This window comes from Peromyscus maniculatus, chromosome 16, assembly GCF_049852395.1.
Source record: "Peromyscus maniculatus bairdii isolate BWxNUB_F1_BW_parent chromosome 16, HU_Pman_BW_mat_3.1, whole genome shotgun sequence".
Taxonomy (NCBI): Eukaryota; Metazoa; Chordata; class Mammalia; order Rodentia; family Cricetidae; genus Peromyscus; species Peromyscus maniculatus.
The window spans coordinates 14,173,326-14,193,496 of NC_134867.1; the positions used below are offsets into that span (position 1 = coordinate 14,173,326).

General features: G+C 44.5%; 1 protein-coding gene across 2 annotated transcripts in view; it reads left to right on the plus strand.

Annotated features, from left to right (window-relative positions):
• Fig4 (FIG4 phosphoinositide 5-phosphatase) overlaps window positions 1-20,171 on the plus strand; it is a 117,998-nt gene that overhangs the window by 18,179 nt on the left and 79,648 nt on the right. The window contains exons 1-5 of one of the 2 annotated variants that reach the window (XM_076552409.1): window positions 12,297-12,389; window positions 13,244-13,342; window positions 15,060-15,183; window positions 16,159-16,315; window positions 19,339-19,389. In XM_076552409.1, coding sequence (XP_076408524.1) covers window positions 15,126-15,183; window positions 16,159-16,315; window positions 19,339-19,389 — 266 coding nt within the window. In that variant the 5' untranslated portion in view covers window positions 12,297-12,389; window positions 13,244-13,342; window positions 15,060-15,125. Of the gene's footprint in view, window positions 1-12,296; window positions 12,390-13,243; window positions 13,343-15,059; window positions 15,184-16,158; window positions 16,316-19,338; window positions 19,390-20,171 lie in introns of those variants that run through there. The other variant, XM_006982781.4, reaches the window with a different exon arrangement.

Here is a 20,171-nt window from a genome sequence, read left to right on the forward strand (position 1 = left end):
TTGACTCACTTGGATTTGAGTTTTCTGCAGGGTGATAGATCTGGATCTGTTTGCATTCTTCTACATGTCGACATCCATTTATGCCAGCACCATTTGTTGAAGATGCTTTCTTTTTTCCATTCTGGCTTCTTTATCAAAATCAAGGTGTTCATAGGTGTGTGGATTTACATCTGGGTCTTCAGTTGGCTTCAGTTGATCAACCTGTCAGTTTTTATGCCAACACCATGCAGTTTTTATTACTATAGCTCTGTAGAAGAGCTTGAAATCAGGGATGGCGGTGCCTCCTGCAGATCTTTTATTGTTCAGGATTGTGTTAGCTATCCTGGGTTTTTGTTTATCCATATGAAGTTGAGTATTGCTCTTTCAAAGTCTGTAAAGAATTGTGTTGGAATTTTGATGGGGATTGCATTGAATCTGTAGATTGCTTTTGGTAAGATGGCCATTTTTACTATGTTAATCCTACTGATCCCTGAGCATGGGAGATCTTTTCATCTTCTGATATCTTATTCAATTTCTTTTTGCAAAGACTTGAAATTCTTGTCATACAGATTTTCAATTGCTTGGTTAGAGTTACCCCAAGATATTTTATATTATTTGTGGCTATTTTGAAGGGTATTGTTTCCCTGATTTCTTTCTCAGCCCATTTATCATTTGTATGTAGGAGGGCTACTGATTTATTGAGTTAATCTTGTATCCAGCCACTTCACTGAAGGTGTTTATCAGCTGTAGGAGTTCCCTGGTAGAATTTTTGAGGACGCTCGTGTATACTATCATATCATCTGCAAATAATGATACTTTAACTTCTTCCTTTCAAGTTGGTGTCCCCTTGATTTCCTTTAGTTGTTTTATTGCTCCAGCTAGAATTTCGAGAACTATATTCAATAGCTATGGAGAGAGTGGACAGCCTTGTCTTGTTCCTGATTTTAGTGGAATTGCTCTGACTTTCTCTCCATTTGATTTGATGTTGGCTGTCGGCTTGCTGTAAATTGCCTTTATTATGTTTAGGAATGTCCCTTGTATCCTTGATCTCTTTAAAACCTTTATCCTGCAGGGGTGTTGGATTTTGTCAAAAGCTTTTTCAGAATTTTATGAGGTGATCATGTGGGTTTTGTTCTTTCAGTTTGTTTATATGATGGATTACATTGACAGATTTTTGTATGTTGAACAATCCCTGCATCTGTGGAATGAAGCCTGCTTGATTATGGTAGATGACCTTTTTGATGTGTTCTTGGATTTGGTTTGTATTTTATTGAGTATTTTTTTTTTTTTTTTATCAATGTTCATGAGGGAAATTGGTCTGTAATTCTCTTCCTTTGTTGAGACTTTGTATGGTTTGTGTATCAGGGTGACTGTGGACTCATAGATGAATTTGGCAATGTTCCTTCTATTTCTGTTTCAGGGAACAATTTGAGGAGTATTGGTATTGGCTTTACTTTGAAAGTCTGGTAGAATTCTGTGTTAAAACCACCGGTCCCTGGGCTTTATTTGGTTGAGAGACTTTTAATGACTGCTTCTATTTCCTTGGGTGTTACAAGTCTATTTAAATTGTTTATCTGATCTTGATTTAATTTTGGTATGTGGTATCTATCATGAAAATTGTCCATTTCTTTTAGGTTTTCCAGTTTTGTGGAGTACAGGTTTTTGAAGGATGACCTGATGATTTGCTGTATTTCCTCGTTGTCTGTTGTTATGTCTCCCTTTTCATTTCTGATTTTATTAATTTGGTTATTCTCTCTGTGTCTTTTAGTTAGTTTGGACAAGGGTTTGTCTATCTTGTTGATTTTTCTTAAAGAGCCAGCTCTTTGTTTCATTGATTCTTTGTATTCTTTGTTTTTATTTTATTGATTTCAGCCCTCAGTTTGATTATTTCCTGCCATCTACTCCTCTTGGGTGTGTTTGCTTCCTTTTGTCCTAGAACTTTCAGGTGTGCTAAGTTGCTAGTATGATATTTAATTTCCTTATGGAGGCACTTAGTGCTATGAACTTTCCTCTAGCACTGCTTTCATTGTGTCCCATAAGTTTGGGTATGCTGTGGATTCATTTTCATTGAGTTCTAGGAAGCCTTAAATTTCTTTCTTATTTCTGCCTTGTCCCAGTGGTCATTCAGTAGAGGGTTCTTCAGTTTCCATGAGTTGTAGGCTTCCTGTTATTTCTGTTGTTGTTGAAATCTAGCTTTCATCTGTGGTTATTTCAGTTTTATTGTATCTGTTGATACTTGCTTTGTGACTGAGTATGTGGTCAATTTTGGAGAAAATTAGTGAGGTGCTAAGAAGAAGATATTCTTTTGTGTTTGGGTGAAATGTTCTGTAGATATCTGTTAGGTCCATTTGAGTCATAATGTCTGCTAGATCCATTATTTCTCTGTTTAGTTTTTGTCTGGATGACCTGATCATTGGTGAAGTGGGTGTTGAAGTCTCCCACTATTAATGTATGGGGTTCATTGTGTGATTTAAGTTTTAGTAATGCTTCTTTTACAAACGGATACCCTTGTGTTTAGAGCATAGATGTTCAGAACTGAGATGTCATCTTGGTGGACTTTTCCTTTGATGAGTATGATGTGTCCTTCCCCATCTCTTTTGATTAATTTTGGTTCTGTTGTACCCAGAGTCCCCCAAAGACCAAGAGATGGATCTGAATGCAAAAGCAAAGAGTCTTTATTTACGAGTTTAAACCTGGATCTGTCTGACGCAGCAGCTGAGCAGGAGAGACCCTGAGTAGCAATCAAGCAGAGTTTTTATAATGGTTAGGGTAGGGGATCTGGGAGAATTCCAACTCTGTATAGTTACAGGCTCAGGATTGGTGCTGACTTCAGGTTAGAGATGTTTGGTTTGAACTGATTGGAGAGTTGCAGCCGCAAGGAAATGGCCATCTCCTCTGGCAGTTTATGTCACCGGCAGACCCATTTCCTCTGACAATTGGACATTCCATTTCTTAGCTGCAGGAAACTTGCTCCCCCTGACAGCTATGGTATATAATCTGTCATACCCTTTAGGTTATGGCAGGAAATGTCTGGAACTCGTTTTTTGTGTGGCTCTTAATTGTCAGAGTCTAGGGGCAGCACTGGTGGGTTGCCCAGGGCCTGCTGCCCCCAGTCTGACCCTTCTCTAAGATGGCTGCAACCCTGTCATCCTCTCAGTTGGAAGTCTACTTTGTTAGATATTAAAATGGCTATGTCTTGCTTCTTGGGTCCATTTTCTTGGAAAATCTTTTTCCAACCTTTTACTCTGATGTAGTATCTGTCTTGATGTTGAGGTGTGTTTCTTGTATGCAGCAGAAAGACGGATCCTGTTTTCATATCCATTTTGTTATCCTGTGTCTTTTTATTGGGGGATTGAGTCCATTGATATTGGGAGGTATTAATTACCAATGATTGTTGATATCTGTTATTTTATTGTTGTTGTTGAGAGAGAGAGGGAGAGGGAGAGGGAGAGGGAGAGAGAGAGGGAGAGAGAGAGAGAGAGAGAGAGAGAGAGAGAGAGAGAGAGAGAGAGAGATATTGCTTCCCTTTTGGTTTTGCTGATATGAGATTATTTATTTCTCATGTTTTCATGGGTGTAATTTACCTCCCTGGTTGGAGTTTTCTTCTAGTACCTTCTGTAGGGCTGGCTTTGTGTGTAGGTATTGTTTAACTTTGACTTTGTCATGGGATATCTTTTCTCCATCTATGCTGATTGAAAGTTTTTCTGGGTATAGTAGTCTGGGCTGACACCTGTGGTCTCGTAGGATCTGTAAGACATCTGCCCAGGCCCTTCTGGCTTTTAGAAGTCGGGGTGTAATTCAAATAGGTCTGTGTTTATATTGCATGGCCCTTTCCCTTGCAGCTTTGAATATTCTTTCTTTGTTCTGTATGTTTGGTGTTTTGATTATTATGTGGTGGGGACTTTCTTTTCTGGTCCAATCTATTTGGTGTTCTGTAAGCCTCTTGTACCTTCCTTCTTAAGGTTAGGAACATTTTCTTGTATGATTTTGTTGAAAATATTTTCTGGGACTTCTATTCCTATTATTCTTAGATTTGATCTTTTCATAGTGTTCCAGATTTCCTGGATGTTTTATGTCAGGAATTTTTAGATTTAACATTTTCTTTGACTGATGTATCAATCTCTTCTATCACATCTTCTGTGCCTGAGGTTCTGTCTTCCATCTCTTGTATTTTGTTGGTGAGGCTTACATCTGTAGTTCCTGTTCGCTTACCTAGGTTTTTCCATCTCCAGGATTCCCTCAGTTTGTGTTTTCTTTATTGCTTCTATTTCTGTTTTCAGGTCTTGAACAGTTTTGTTCATTTCCTTTACCCTTTTCCCCCTTCATTTTCTTTAAGGGATTTATTCCTCTTTAAGGACCTCTATCATCTTCATAACGTTGGTTTTAAGGTCATTTTCTTGTGCTTCAGATGTGCTGGGATAGTCTGGGGTTGCTGTAGTGAGGCAGCTGGGCTCTGGTGGTACCACATTGCTCTTTCTGTTGTTGATTGTGTTCTCACACTTGTGTCTAGGCATCTGGGTTTGGGATGGATATAGGTCTAGGAGCTGATTTCTGAGACTGTTTTTGTTGGGTGGGTGTTTTGTTCTTTGGTTTTTGTTACCTTTTTGGTCTTCTGATCTTTGTGGTCTGTATTTCTGGAGGCCTGTGGGACACCTGGTCCAGCAGGGAGTCTCTGCCAGAGTTGGCAGCTGGACTTCTGGTAGTTAGCATGGCCTTGGGCCAGCAGGGGATCTCTGTTCTGACAAGTGTGGCCTATACTTGAGTATTCGTGCGCGTGTGTGCGTGAGTGCATGTGTGCGTGTGTGCGTGCGTGCGTGCGTGCGTGTGTGTGTGTGTGTGTGTGTGTGTGTGAGTGTGTGTGTGTGGCACAGCAGTGGGGGGGCAAGTGATGATGGGGTGTCAGCAGCTTAGGTCTGTAGGCTCCCAACTGAGAGAGTGGGAGGGTTCAGACAACAGGTGGGGCTCTTACTGAGAGGGCTGGGGAGCTGGACCAGAGCTGTGACAGGGTGACAGGTTTCTAACAGCCCGGCCTGGGACCAGGCCTTAGTTTTGTTTTACTGGAACTGGCTGGAGCTGAGCAAGCAGTTCTCAGGAAGACCACAACTCAGGGACAGCTTATCAGCAGGAGCCCCCCAGCCTTCTGACTCAGCAGGCACCCCACAGCCTTCCACTGGCTAAAGGAAGCTTTTCCTACCCCGTGGCTGGAAGGTCCCTAACCACTGCAGCCTCCTACCAGTCAGCCCCCAGACTAAATCTTCCCTCCACCAACCAGCACCAGATCAATCCCTCCTCCCTGGAATTCCCCTAACTCTGCTTAAAAGGAGCTTGGGACCTCCCTTCGGGGTTGTTTGCCACCCCAACCTGTTGGGAACAATAACAGCTCTTGCTACATTGTGTACGTGACTGTTGGTCTTTCTTGGGGGCCCCTCCCGGCCCCTCACCCGCTCTGGCTGGTGTGGCCCGCACCTCGGCGCCTTTTATTTTTAATGTTCTGTGTCTGCAGCTTTTGTTGTCGCGGTGAGTTGTTGGACTTTTTACAGAAGAAACGTCCGGTAATGGGAAATACATTTTGTCCTGCTCTGCAGATTATGAAATCGGTCAAGGCGGCTGGGGCTTAGCGTACAGAGACGATTCTCAGTGCAGGTGAACCGTCTGCTCATGCAGTAGCCCTGCCTCTTGCCGCCATGCCTGCACGCTGGAGTGCTTCCTCAACATCGCCTCGTCGGGCAGTGCTCCCAGGACAGTGCTCACAGTCCATTCGTTTAGAACTGTATGGCACGGCATAGCAAGCAGTCAAGTCTGCATGACAAAGAATGTCTGTATGCCACCCTCCACCGCGATGGATATCTTAGCCCTGAATTAAATACCGAAATGACTTGTACTGTGATTGGAAGGTAGTGCTCACCCATCTTTCATGGTCCTGTGTTGCCCCTGAGGATTTCTATTTTTATTTTTATTTTTTTGGTTTTTCGAGACAGGGTTTCTCTGTGTAGCTTTGCGCCTTTCCTGGAGCTCACTTGGTAGCCCAGGCTGGCCTCGAACTCACAGAGATCCACCTGGCTCTGCCTCCCAAGTGCTGGGATTAAAGGCGTGCGCCACCACCACCGCCCGGCTGAGGATTTCTAATGTTATTTTCCTTTTTATATTTTTATTAAGTCTCTAAGAATTTCATAAATTGTATTTTGATTGTATTCACACCTTCCTCCCCCAGATCCACCCCTACCTCCTTGTCCCCTCAGCTCCTCCCAGATCCACCCCTACCTACCCATCCCGAGCCTGAGTCCTCCTTTTCTTTTAAGAATAACCCATTGAGTGCAGTTTGGGCTGCCTGTAATCCTCGGGGGAGGGCCCATCTGCTGGGGTGTGGTTGATTTACCAGAGGCCAATGCCCTTAAAAGACCCGATGGTCAGCTGTCCATGGCCCCTCAGTTAGGGACGAGAGCTCCTCTCTGCTAGCATGCCTACACGAGACCCTACACGAGACAGCCACAGCTGCTAGCTCCTGAGTACAGAAGTCATGTCCTGAAGACAGTTTTGTTCGGGTCCTCCCTGACTTCTTCTCTTTTTAATTTATTTATACTTTATGTGTATTGGTGTTTTGCTTTCATATATGTCTGTGTGAGGGTGTCAGGTCTCCTAGAACATGGAGTTGTGAGCCACCATGTGGGAATTGAACTCAGGACCTCTGGAAGAGCAGTCAGTGCTCTTAACCACTGAGCCATCTCTCCAGCCCCCTCCCTGGCTTCTAACGCTTGGAGTCTTTCTGCTCCCTCTCCCATGAGCGTCCTTGAAGTGTGTGTGTGTGTTTGTGCATGTGCATGTGTGTGCGTACATGCATGCATGCATGCATGTGTGTGTGTGCACGCATGTTGCTATAGGTGCCACAGTTGTGAATTTCTGCATTAACTGTTTGTCTGCTGCACAAAGACACTTCTCTGGTGAGGCCTGAGCACTGCGCTGACCTTTGTGTAGAGAGCAGTTTGATACTGTGTCCAAGTAGCGGAATAATAGCAGTAGGTTTACCTCTGGGGCCTGTGAGCTTCCCAGCCATGGGCTCTTGGCCAGATTTACAGCACCAGGCAGGTGTTTCCTCCTGTGGACAGGGCTTTGAATCCAACCAGAAAACAACTGGTTATCCTCAGACATTCTTTGCCACTGTTGTCCCCATGGGCATTTGGAGAGGGTGGGGTGGGGTGGGGTGAGAAGGAAGTGAGGGGGGTAACTAACTCTAAGGATGTTTGGAAAGCCGTGTGAAAATTGACTTTATAGGCGATACATATATAAAATATACATATATACATACTATAAACTACAGGGGATAATGCTCCTCCCAGAAGCTGTAAGTTGTGAAATAAAAGGACCAGCAACAGGTATGGGATATACTTTAGAGTTGTTGGTCAGAGATGTCCGTTGGACCCAAACCGTGCACCATATTGCCCTTGCTTTTTTTTTACCCACCCTGTAAGGCATCACACATTGGTCACGGGACATGGAAAAATTGAGGTTGGTACTGATCAGGAAGCTCCTCCTCTGCTAGTTCTAGAAGATGCTGTGCAGGCTGCTGGGGGTGGGGTGGGGCTGTCACCATTGCTCTAGCCCAGCTGTGAACCCCGAAAATGACAGTGACTGGCAAGGCTTTTGAGGTCTGTCATTTACTCTTGGTCTTCAGTTTGAATCTTATTTTTTTTCCCTTCAGAAACGTGTGCTGACTTCCTTTTGCGGTTGTCTTGGGGATGGGAGTGATGTTTTCTTTTGTCTTCTGATACTCTGGGGTACCAAGAATCCCAACCTTCCATTGCCCTGGAGGCTCATTTGTGTCATTTTTTTTTTTCTCTTCTTGAGCATGCTTTTCTGTCTGCAGAGACTGGTTTACTTTGGTTTGCCTCCCCCAGCGCCTGGCCATTCCTAACAGAGCATGCTGCGGTTTGGAGACATTTTGGAGGACCAGAGGGCTGTCCTCGCCCATCTTTCTCAGAGTCCCCCCATGTGGAATCCAGGTGCCCATGCTTCTCTCCTCTGCTTTCGAAGCTTTATCTAGCAGATCTAGATGAAATGCCTTCCTTTGTTCTATTTTGGCCCAGCACGGTTTGGCTTAGGTTCCTAAGCTACCCGAGGTCTTTCTGTACCCTCTCATGAATTTTGGATCCCTTCTCAAGTTGCAGGAAGTTATTCTTGGTATCAAAAGTCACCGCTGTTACGCTGGCGCTTAAATCTCCTTTTATGTCAGGCAGTGTTAGTTTTTATAAAATTAAGGGCTGTTCCAACACCTGGCCTGGAAGTTTACATCTCATTTGGATTTTCTTCAAGTAGCATTGGTTTTGCTTATTTCCTCTCACTGTGTTCACAAGATAAATGGTTTCCTGTATCGATATTTATTTCGTATTCCTCACTGTTGTATCTCTTTTTCTAAAGGGATTTATTCACATTCTCAATGTTGGTGTTTCCTGGGTTCTCCTCTGGATATAGAATACCCTGAAGCATCTTTTGTAGTTCTGTTCTAGTGGCCATGAGTTTGGGTCGTTTATTCTTGCCACAGAGGTCTTTACTTCTCCTTCAGCTGTGAAGCAGAAACCTCTCTAGGTGCAGTAATCTTGGTTGGTAGGTATTTTCTTTCAGGACCCTAAATACATCGTTTCACCCCCTCCTGGCATGTAGAGTTTTTTTTTTTGTTTTGTTTTGTTTTTTTTTTTTTTTTGAGAAATCTGCCTTAGTCTAGTGATTTGCCTTTAAATATTTCATTACATTTCCTCCCACACAGTATTAACAACCTAGCCATAGCTTGACCAGCCGTGCGCTTCTGTGCTCATGTGTGTTTGAAGTTCTGCTTGTTTCTTGTACCTGGATATCATGTCTTGCTCTAGATTTTGGGAGTTAATTCTGCTTGCTTCTACAACCCAGGGCCACCAGTCCAGGGGTGACACAGCCCACAAAGGGCTGGGCCCTCCCACATCAATCATTAATCAAGACAAATGCTCCACAGGCTTGCCGGTAGATCAGCGTGGTAGAGGCGTCTTCTGATTGAAGTTCCCTCTTCCCATATGGCTCTAGCTTGTGTCAACTAGACAAAAAACTAAGCAGGACATTCAAAAAATACTAACCATTGGTGAATCCAGGTGGAGGGTTATGGATTTTAATTTCACTGTTATTGATTTGAAAAAAGAAAAGAATAGGGAGAAAAGCAATGAAAAAGAATTTAATCTCCCAAATGAGGAGGTCCACCTTGAGTAATACTATTGAGTTCGACACAATGTGATCTGGGTGGACACAGCACTGATGTATTCAACAAGGAGAAAATAAGACTGAATGGAAACAGGCCTTTCTGGAAAAGTTACCTCTTTTTATTAAAAGACCAAATTGGTGGATTTCTGCTGGCCACCAGAGGGCAGTGCAGATTCTCTGTCCTATCCAGCCGGAGCAACGCCTCGGAGCTGGCGCCACACGAGGGCGCTATTCTCTGCACAAGCCCTCTTCAGAAGCCAAGCGGGGGATAGTGGCAGACTTCCCCTGCCCCACTCACATTTCTCACTCCATGGATTGTTTCTCCAGCCTTTTGGCTGCTCTGACTCCTGCAGCATTTGGATGTGAGAGCTAAAGAGCTAACTTCTAAGGTGTGCTCCAGAGGCCACTAACACATCTGCCGATGCCCACGAACGTGACTTTCATTATGAACTGTCTAAATACAATCTTACTGCAATTAATATTTAGATCCTTGGGATCTATAACAACTCTAGGGATTTTGTGTGGTTTTTTTTTTGTTTTTTTTTTATAATCTCTTTGAAGTAGCTGAATGGGATGATCCATGTTTGCCCAGGGGAGAATCATTCGTGTAGACTATAGAAAATCGTCCGGCGGTGGTGGCACACATTTTAATCCCAGCACTCAGGAGGCAGAGCCAGGTGGATCTCTGTGAGTTCGAGGACAGCCTGGTCTACAGAGTGAGTTCCAGGACAGGCACCAAAACTACACAGAGAAACCCTGTCTCGAAAAAGCAAACAAACAAACAAAAACCAAGAAAGAAAGAAAATCGTCCAGCAATGAAAAGCTGACCTGTGTTGGGTTCTTTCTGCTAACTCCAATGCCTGTGGGGATAGATTGCACCAGAAGTGAAAACCGCAGAGGCTGATGGGAAGTAGCTTCCAGTTCCTGAGGTGAGGAAAACTAACTAAAGCAGGCAGCCAGCCAGCCATTAACAAAAAGAAAGCACACCAGGCCTTTGTAAGCAGGCAGGAAATTCATGTACAGTGAAGAGCCTGGGCACACGGCCTCTTCACAGTCTCGTTGAGAAGTCCTTCAAGGCCAAGCGCAGCGTCAGGACGGCACTGTCTCCTGGGTGACTCGCCCTGACCATCTTGAAGTGAGTTAAGGGCCTTTCTTATGCTCTGTGTGCCTCAGGTTCCCGGGTCTTCGACCACGCCAGTCATGCTGTTGGTTTGCATGCTTGTCCCTCCTGAGGGTAAAAACCAGACACAAATTGGTGCCTCCCCCATACCGGGCCCACTGGGCTGAGACTCCCTTCTATGACTGTCATTATTGCTTAGTACGATTATTTTGTCCTTTTTCTCAACTTCAATGCCATCGATATGCTGACTAACAGTAAAGTGGGAACTGAATGCCACCGAGGCCTGCTCTCCCAGAGGCCTGCTCTCCCAGAGGCCTGCTCTCACCCAGGCCTGCCCTCACAGAGGCCTGCTCTCACCAGGCCTGCTCTCACAGAGGCCTGCTCTCACCCAGGCCTGCCCTCACCCAGGCCTGCTCTCACCCAGGCCTGCCCTCACAGAGGCCTGCTCTCACCAGGCCTGCCCTCACAGAGGCCTGCCCTCACCCAGGCCTGCCCTCACAGAGGCCTGCCCTCACAGAGGGCTGCTCTCACAGAGGCCTGCTCTCACAGAGGGCTGCTCTCACAGAGGCCTGCTCTCACCCAGGCCTGCTCTCACCCAGGCCTGCCCTCACCCAGGCCTGCTCTCACCCAGGCCTGCTCTCACCCAGGCCTGCCCTCATAGAAGGCTGCTCTCACCCAGGCCTGCCCTCACCCAGGCCTGCTCTCACAGAGGCCTGCTCTCACAGAGGCCTGCTCTCACAGAGGCCTGCTCTCACAGAGGCCTGCCCTCACAGAGGCCTGCTCTCACAGAGGGCTGCTCTCACAGAGGGCTGCTCTCACAGAGGCCTGCTCTCACAGAGGGCTGCTCTTACCCAGGCCTGCCCTCACAGAGGCCTGCCCTCACAGAGGCCTGCTCTCACAGAGGGCTGCTCTTACCCAGGCCTGCCCTCACAGAGGCCTGCTCTCACAGAGGGCTGCTCTTACCCAGGCCTGCCCTCACAGAGGCCTGCCCTCACAGAGGCCTGCTCTCACAGAGGGCTGCTCTCACAGAGGCCTGCCCTCACCCAGGCCTGCCCTCACCCAGGCCTGCCCTCACCCAGGCCTGCTCTCACAGAGGCCTGCTCTCACAGAGGCCTGCTTTCACCCAGGCCTGCTCTCACCCAGGCCTGCTCTCACTAAGGCTGGCTTGTGTGCTGGGTTCTCTGTGAGCGTCTTTGGCTTAATTTTGTTCTTGCTACAGACACAGCAAGCTCCTTCAGGCCTTCCCTTGCTAATTCTTCTCCTGGGCCCTGCATATCTTCAAGTCCTCAGGCAGCTGGTTCCCTTTTCTGGTAACAAGTATAAATTGCTTGCAAATCTTTCGAATTTATTTGCTTGGCTTGTTTTATCAGGTTGGTCCTCCCCTCCCCTTGGCAGTGGGTTGGGCCTCAATGGAGGTATGGCTGGGATTCTGGGTTCCTCCTCCTCTTCTGTTTCCTCTCCGGCCAGCTCCCCCAGAGTCCAGTTACTGCATGCTCCAACTTCATTTTCTGATGGTTATTATAATTGCCTTATTCCCACCTCCGGGCATCTGACAGTGTCAACTAGGCCCTAGGGGTGGGGGCTAAGCCTTTCAGCTAGTGTTCTTCTAACCTGTGTTCTGTCAGCATGTAGGCTTGTTCTTGGTAACCTGTGGGTAGATCAGACCTTTATAAACAGCCATTGTTGCTTAGCAACAAGGGTACATTCAGAGAAATGTGTCCTTAAATGAGTTTATCATTGCAAACATCATAAAAAAAGCTTACCCAAACTAAGACACAGTTACGTTGCTATTAGCATGGGATCTTATGCCCCCATCATACATGGGGAACATCTTTAACAAGTTTTACTATGTGACACATTACTGTACACTTAGTAAAAACATCAGTGAACTTTATTTTGCAGATTTAGAATGAAAACGCTGTAACAGAATCCTGACATACTATAAATTCTTACCCATCCTTGAAGTCGCAGTTCCAGACTCTTCTCTTGTCTGGTACAGCTCCGGTAACCCACGCTCGTCTCCTCGGCTTTGCCTTCCTATGGTGGATGCTCTCGGCTTGACATTGAATGTGTACTTATTACTTAATTGCTTTATCTGTACATCACATGACCAGTGAGATGATAAATGACAGCTGGTTGTGGCAGTGTCTTCTCAAGCTTTTTAGTTCGAAAAGCATTACTTTTTAAAATACCTCTACATATGTATTTCTTGCTAATGGAATTTTACATATCTTCTTTAAAGTAATTTAAGAGTAATTGAACTAGGGAGAAAGCTTGGTGGAGTACGTGCTTGGCATGGGTGAGACTCTGGGCTTGAGTCTTAGCACCACCAAAAAAAAAAAAAAAAAAAAGAATTTGTGTGGTTTGGGTTCAGGTGTATGATGGGTATTGTTTCCAGTAGCTTCTCTGTGGAAGGCTCTGGGGACTATGTGAGCATTGCAGTCTCTTGGACTGGGGTGCGTCTTCAGAGTTGGTACCTTCTAGTCATTTTCATACTTTACATAGAAAAATGTCAAAGACTTATTTGTCAAACTATAATATTTTAATAGCTATAATTGTCTAAACTCCCTAATTCCGTGTTGAGTGTTCTAACGCCCATCAGCATTGCTGCTTCCGGGCCAAGCTGGACCATCACATAGGCCAATCTGTAGTGTTGAGATAGGATTGCATTCATCTGACCTGGGCCTGGGTTTATTTCAGACATCAGACTGATGCTTATCCTGAAGACACTGAGAATATTTCAACTTAAAAATCGACCTTTGGGGATCTGTCGACTTAGACCTCTTGTTGAACTTAACAAACACATCTCAAAAACACTCTCTACGAAGCAACCCGACCTGATGAATGCATTTTCAAAACGTAATGTGGTTATAAAATGTTTGTAGGGCAAAATGTCTTTAAATCTGACCATCTCTTTCTTTACAGAGATACTTTCTAGTCGGGAGCAATCATGCAGAAACGAAATTCCGCGTCTTGAAAATTGATAGAACGGAGCCAAAAGATTTGGTTGTAATTGATGATAGGGTAAGTATCAGACCTCACTGCCCACAGGAGCATGTTCTTTTAAATTACACATCTACATTCTCCAGTCTGGCTTCTAGAAATCTCAACTGGTGTTGAGAGATTAGGCAGAATTATACTTTGTCTTTTAAATTGATCTATTTTGAGAGCACACACTTCCCCAGTAAGATAATGAGTGCATTTTCTTAAGCAACTGACCTTTGTGGACTTAGTATAACTTAATATTGTATCTACCAAAGAGAGTGCATGTTACTGTGCTTCAGTGGGAAGCCGGGGGTCAGGGGAACGTCTGTGCCGCAGGATTTTACTGTGCAGATGGAAATCACATGGGATGGTCTGCCTGTACTCAGAAAGGGCCAAGCAATTGTTATCCAGACTCGGGAGGGCAGAGGCTTAGTGCAAGCGATGTAGGACCATGGGGCTGTTAGTCGAAGGTGCGAGGTCGTGTGGTGGTGGTGGTGAACAGTTAACTTTAGTTTTTCCAAATGAGGGGACTTGCTCTTTGTATTGAAGTTCCTGGCTAAATATTTCTGAATCCATCCATACAGGCTCCTTTTCTGTCAAGTACATTAGTAGTTACAGTTTGGAATCATTTTCATTAAACTCTTTGCAGAAGTATTCTATGTTCTCACAATTGTGTGTTGTATGAATTCCTAAATGGTCTTATAGTAAAAAAAACCCAGAGCCAAATATTGGGGTAAATGCTGAAAGATCAGAGAGACAAAGGAACAAGACACTAGAGAAACTTCTCACCACTATGAAATCCTCAGGCCTAATGGAAGGCGAGATCTTATCTCCACAGATCCTCTGACTGCAAGCCTCTGAGTCCTCAGCTAAAGAGGTGTCTCTAGTTCCTGTCTCCTCACACCTTGTATGCCTTTCTCCGCCCAGCCATATCGCTTCCTTCCTAGTGCTGGGATTAATGGCGTGTGTGCTTCCCAAATATTGGTAGCAAAGGCATGAACTCTCCAGTGCTGGGATTAAGGGCATGTGACTCCCAAATACTGGGGTTAAAGGTCTGTGCCACCACTGCCTGGCTCTGTTTCTCTCCTAGACTGAATCAATCTCATGTAGTCCAGAGTGGCTTTGAATTTACAGAGATCCAAATGGATCTCTGCCTCCTGAGTGATAGGATTAAGGGCGTGTGCCACCACTGCCTGGCCTGTATTAATCTAGTTGCTGGCTCTGTCCTCTGATCCCCAGACAAGCTTTATTTGATACACAAAATATCACCACAATTATGGATAAATTCATTATTAGGGTTTTTAATTTCCTGCACTGCTCCTTGGAGTCCATGCCCTGGGATCTGCCTGGAAGCTTTTATTAATATGCTGAAGTGGTTTTTGGTTTCACTTGGTGATGGGGATGATTGATTGGGGAGACCTTTGAGAAGCTAACAGTCATGGGCCGTCTCATACAAACACACATCTAGCCGAGGGTTTGCATCTCATTTTAAGGGGTTCACGAACTTACTAAAATTGGTGGATCCCTTTGATCTCTGAATCCCAAGTTCAGAGTCTAAAGTTGTGACCTAATTTTTGGACCTAGCGATGCGATCCAGGCAGCAGCCTTAACTGTTCCTTATAGAACCGCTGCCTTTTCACAGTGATGCCTTAGTCACACGTTAGGCCGTTCATGCAATCACTCGGTTTTCAGAGGCGAGCAGGTGACCCGAGGGGAAAGAGCACAGTCTTACGGGTGGCCTGCGTCTGTTTCTCAGCACGTGTACACTCAGCAAGAAGTGCGGGAACTGCTTGGCCGCTTGGACCTAGGAAACAGAACCAAGATGGGCCAGAAAGGGTCCTCTGGGTTGTTTCGAGCTGTCTCAGCGTTTGGCATTGTGGGTAAGTGATGGGCCTCCTCTCCTCCCTTCTCTGTGTGTTCTGATCCGGATCAGAGAGAGCTTATACGACTCGGTAGCTGACTTACCACGTCACCTATGGCTTTGGCTGCTTCAAACCTCGTCATCGGGCAGTGGGACCACGCTGGAACAGTGTCTGTTCTTAGGCTGGTGTGGCTCCTCTGATGTGCCTTCTGGGTCTTGACAAGTTCTTCCAGATTCCTTGTTGGTTGGATGTGTGTTTATGGGCCTGAGAATTCTGTTTAATATCACATGAGTTCATACGTGTCAGTTTATAAGTTCCACGTATGTTAAATTCCACTTCAGGTGCTGATTATATTTTAAACTTAAGAAAAAAAAAAGACATGAAGAAGTATGTCTTAAGTATAATATTTTTTAACTTAATAGTTACCTAGTAGTCTAGCCTAATTCTTTTAGTGCTGATATTTTACTGTAACTTAAAATATTAATTTTTATTAATTTCTTATTTTTGTATATGAATATTTTGCCTATGTGTATGTCTGTGTACCACGTGCATGCCTGGTACCTGTGGAAGCCAGAAGAGTTTGAGGTTACATGACCCTGTCTTATGTATGTATATACATATGCATATAGAATGCACATATTGGATATAACTGGCCTCAAACTCACTGTATGACTGAAGAGGACCCGGGACATCTGAATTCCTGCTGCCATCCCAAGTGATGAGATGATCAGTTCATGCCTCTGTGCCTGATTTTATGCAGAGCTGGGGATTGAACCCACAGCTTCGTATATTTCAGGCAAGGCCTCTCTACCCTCTGAGCTGCCTTTCCAGACTACCGCCCCCATAGTATTTTTAGGTTATATTAGCCAAAAAATTATAAAGCTATAAAGTTATGAAAATATGAAAGTAGGACATGTGGGAGTCTTGGTAAATATGTGTCTGAAATCGTTTACATTGCTGACTTTGTGTGACACTGCATTTATTGCCGCACAGGTTTTGTCAGGTTTTTAGAAGGCTACTACATTGTGTTAATAACTAAGCGGAGGAAAATGGCAGATATTGGAGGTCATGCGATATATAAGATTGAAGATACGAATATGATTTATATCCCTAATGACTCTGTCCGGATTACTCACCCCGATGAAGCGAGGTGCGTACTGGTGCTGACGACTTACTCTTTGTTTCTGACACCAATAGGACCAAGGAAATACAAATGTTTATAGAAACTCAAGTGTTGAGTCAGAATTCCAGTTCCTGTTCAGGGTTGTAAAGGTCTTTTCTAACAGTTTCGACAGGGATACTGTATTGTGGATAATGTCTACATATTACACAGTATTAATGGTAAGATAATTTCATTTTAAGATTATTAAGTCACTATGTTAACATGACAGAGCATAACTAAATTCTAAACTATTACCAACCATAAAGATATAAATATGCCTTGGCTTCTTTTTAATTTTTATTATATGATATCAACTGAACTAATTATTATCAAATCTACCAATTTGATGATAATTTATCTCACGTTCTCAAGTCTCAACAACGTTACCAAACCTCTAAGAGATTTCAGATCTACAGAATTGCAGGAATAAGACAGTCCAGGGAACACCAATGTGCCTTTCTTCTAAATTCACCATTAGAGTCCTCTGCTTAGATGCACGCCACCCCTCTTCCAAATACACAAGCAGACTGCGTTCTTCTAAGTTGCTTAGCTGAGAAGCCCTAATGTGCAAACCTGAGATCTGAAACTGTCTTAAGCACCGACATGATGTCATGACGGAAAGTCCACAGTCCACTTCTGATAATGTGTCACAGTCAGAGCACAGACACACCAGCTGCTGAACAAAATCTTAAGATGCCTGGGAAACACAAGTGATTTCTGCATTAGTTACTTCATTGTGTTTACATGTATTTCCCAAAAATGCCAAAATAGGAAACACTTCCGCTCCCAAGCATTTCTCACAACTGATACTTAATCTGTATCAAGAGAGCCTAAATTTAACATTAATTTGGTACCCTTAGTTTATAGTCCATATGCTTCCTAAAATTGTCCCAATAAAGTCCTTTATAGCTCTGTGTATGTGTGTGCATTCACACACCTGTCTTTAAGAATCTAGATTCACAGGCTGTACCTGTCCTGCTGGTTCTAAAATCTACAAAATCCTCTAGTTTTTCTTTTCTTTTCTTTTTCTTTTTTTTGGTTTTTCAAGACAGGGCTTCTCAGTGTAACAGTGTTAGCTGTCCTGGAACTCACATTGTAGACCAGGCTGACCTCAAACTCACAGAGATCCACCTGCCTCCACCTCCCAAGTGCTGGGATTAAAGGCGTGTGCCACCACCACCACCACCACCCAGCTACAGATCATCTAGTGTTTTTTGGTGGCTTGCACATTTTTTAAGGGTCTTGCAAAGGGCCCCATGATATGCATTTGTCTGATTATTTCTGCATGCTCGCAGAACTGCTAAGGGAATCTGTGCTGTTCCCGTTGCCTCACATTGAAAGGGGGCATTAGGGCTGGAGACACATGGCGCAGTGGGTGAAACACTTCCTGCACAAGTGTGAGGATGCACTAACATAAACACCCAGGTGTGGCTGCAGGTTCCTCCAACCCCAGAGCTAGAGGGCGAGGAGACAGAAACGTCACTGGGACCCTCTGGCAGCCATTCTAGCTGGAAAACGGCAAGCCCTGGGTTCAGTTGGGCAAGAGTCCATTCTCAAGGGAACAATAGGCAGAGAAGCAATCAGAGGGACACCTACCACCCAGTCTCTGCACGCTTGCACACTCACCACCCAGCCTCTGCATGCTTGCACACTCACCACCCAGCCTCTGCATGCTTGCACACCCATCACCCAGCCTCTGCATGCTTGCACACCCACCACCCAGACTCTGTGTGCTTGCACACCCACCACCTAGCCTCTTCATGCTTGCACACCCACCACCCAGCCTCTTCATGCTTGCACACCCACCACCCAGCCTCTTCATGCTTACACACCCACCACCCAGCCTCTTCATGCTTACACACCCACCACCCAGCCTCTTCATGCTTGCACACCCACCATCCAGCCTCTTCATGCTTGCACACCCACCACCCAGCCTCTGCATGCTTACACTTCCACAATACTCTATCCCTATCTATTTTCATGTTAAAAATCTTTCCAACGTAAAGTTATGGTAACCCACAGCGTTTCGGTAACTTTTGTAACTCTTTTCTCTATCCGCTGAGAATCTGTAAAGCTCACTGAAAAGAACAAACTGTCTTTACTCCTCCCTTGCCCCCCACCCCCAGCCTGTGCCCTGCCCATGCCCATTTGAGAGCACAGCCACTACATAAGGAGGAGCAAAGTAAGTTAGTCTCTGAGGGATGGTGGGCAGATGCTGCAGACCCACGCCAGAGATGGCTGGGGTTCCACAGCCCCGTGAGTACACTTGCTAATGTAAGGGTGCCCTGACTGTATGTTAAGAGTGCCCTGACTGTATGTTAAGGGTACCCTGACTGTATGTTAAGGGTGCCCTGACTGTATGTTAAGGGTGCCCTGACTGTATATTGAGGGTGCCCTGACTGTATGTTAAGGGTACCCTGACTGTATGTTGAGGGTGCCCTGACTGTATGTTGAGGGTGCCATGACTGTATGTTGAGGGTGCCCTGACTGTAAGTTAAGGGTACCCTGACTGTATGTTGAGGGTGCCCTGACTGTATGTTAAGGGTACCCTGACTGTATGTTAAGGGTACCCTGACTGTATGTTAAGGGTGCCCTGACTGTATGTTGAGGGTGCCCTGACTGTAAGTTAAGGGTACCCTGACTGTATGTTGAGGGTGCCCTGACTGTATGTTAAGGGTACCCTGACTGTATGTTAAGGGTGCCCTGACTGTATGTTGAGGGTGCCCTGACTGTATGTTAAGGGTACCCTGACTGTATGTTAAGGGTGCCCTGACTGTATGTTAAGGGTGCCCTGACTGTATGTTAAGGGTGCCCTGACTGTATGTTAAGGGTGCCCTGACTGTATGTTAAGGGTGCCCTGACTGTATGTTGAGGGTGCCATGACTGTATGTTGAGGGTACCCTGACTGTATGTTGAGGGTGCCCTAACTGTATGTTAAAGGTGTCCTGACTGTATGTTAAGCCATGAAAGAGAACATTTCATGTTTATTACATGCTTTAATTTGTTTTTAGGTACCTAAGGATATTTCAAAATGTAGATCTATCCAGCAATTTTTACTTTAGGTAAGTTTGAGCCTAATTTTACTTCAATTTGTCACTTTAATTTTATTAGGTTATAGAAAGAGACTTGGAATACAGTCAATAGCCACATTATTTCATCTAAAATCATTAAACTCTAGGAATTTCTTCCCTTTAAAAACTTGATTCTTGAAAATGTAAATGGACAAGGATAAAGGTATTTATTGTCACTATAAAAAATCACCTTTGTTTCAGGAGGGAATAAATATAATTTAAAGAAATAATCTCAGTTTAGAAATTTAAATTATGAAAAATGAAATTGTAGTAGTTCTAATGCAGAATTGTAACAGTGCCATGGCAGTTTCGGTTAGTGATCTGGCAAAATAAGTAAAGTTAATTAGGATTAATCGCAATACTGAAGAATTAATAGTTTTGCTGGAATGAATGGAGCATTAAAACAGATGTGAAAATACAGTCTAAGAATATGTTTTGGGAGAGGAAATGGAAATTTCTTTTGGCATGGAGATATTTGTGGAGATCTGTTTAACGTAGGCATCAAGCAGTCAAACCAATAATTTGATTAATTACTAATTAATCAAATAAGCAAATGGTAGACCATTATGACAATGTTAATAGGCTGTGACCAATATGCAGGCCTGAGAGAATTGGGTATGTGATAGATGGAAGATTCTGTCTGCTGTAATGTCCAGACTGAAAAGTAGAACACAAAATAGCATTCGCCAATCAGGACCCTAGTAAGGCCAGAGAGAGGGCATTTGCCAATCAGGACTTGAATCAGGCTGGAGTGAGGGCATTCACCAATCAGC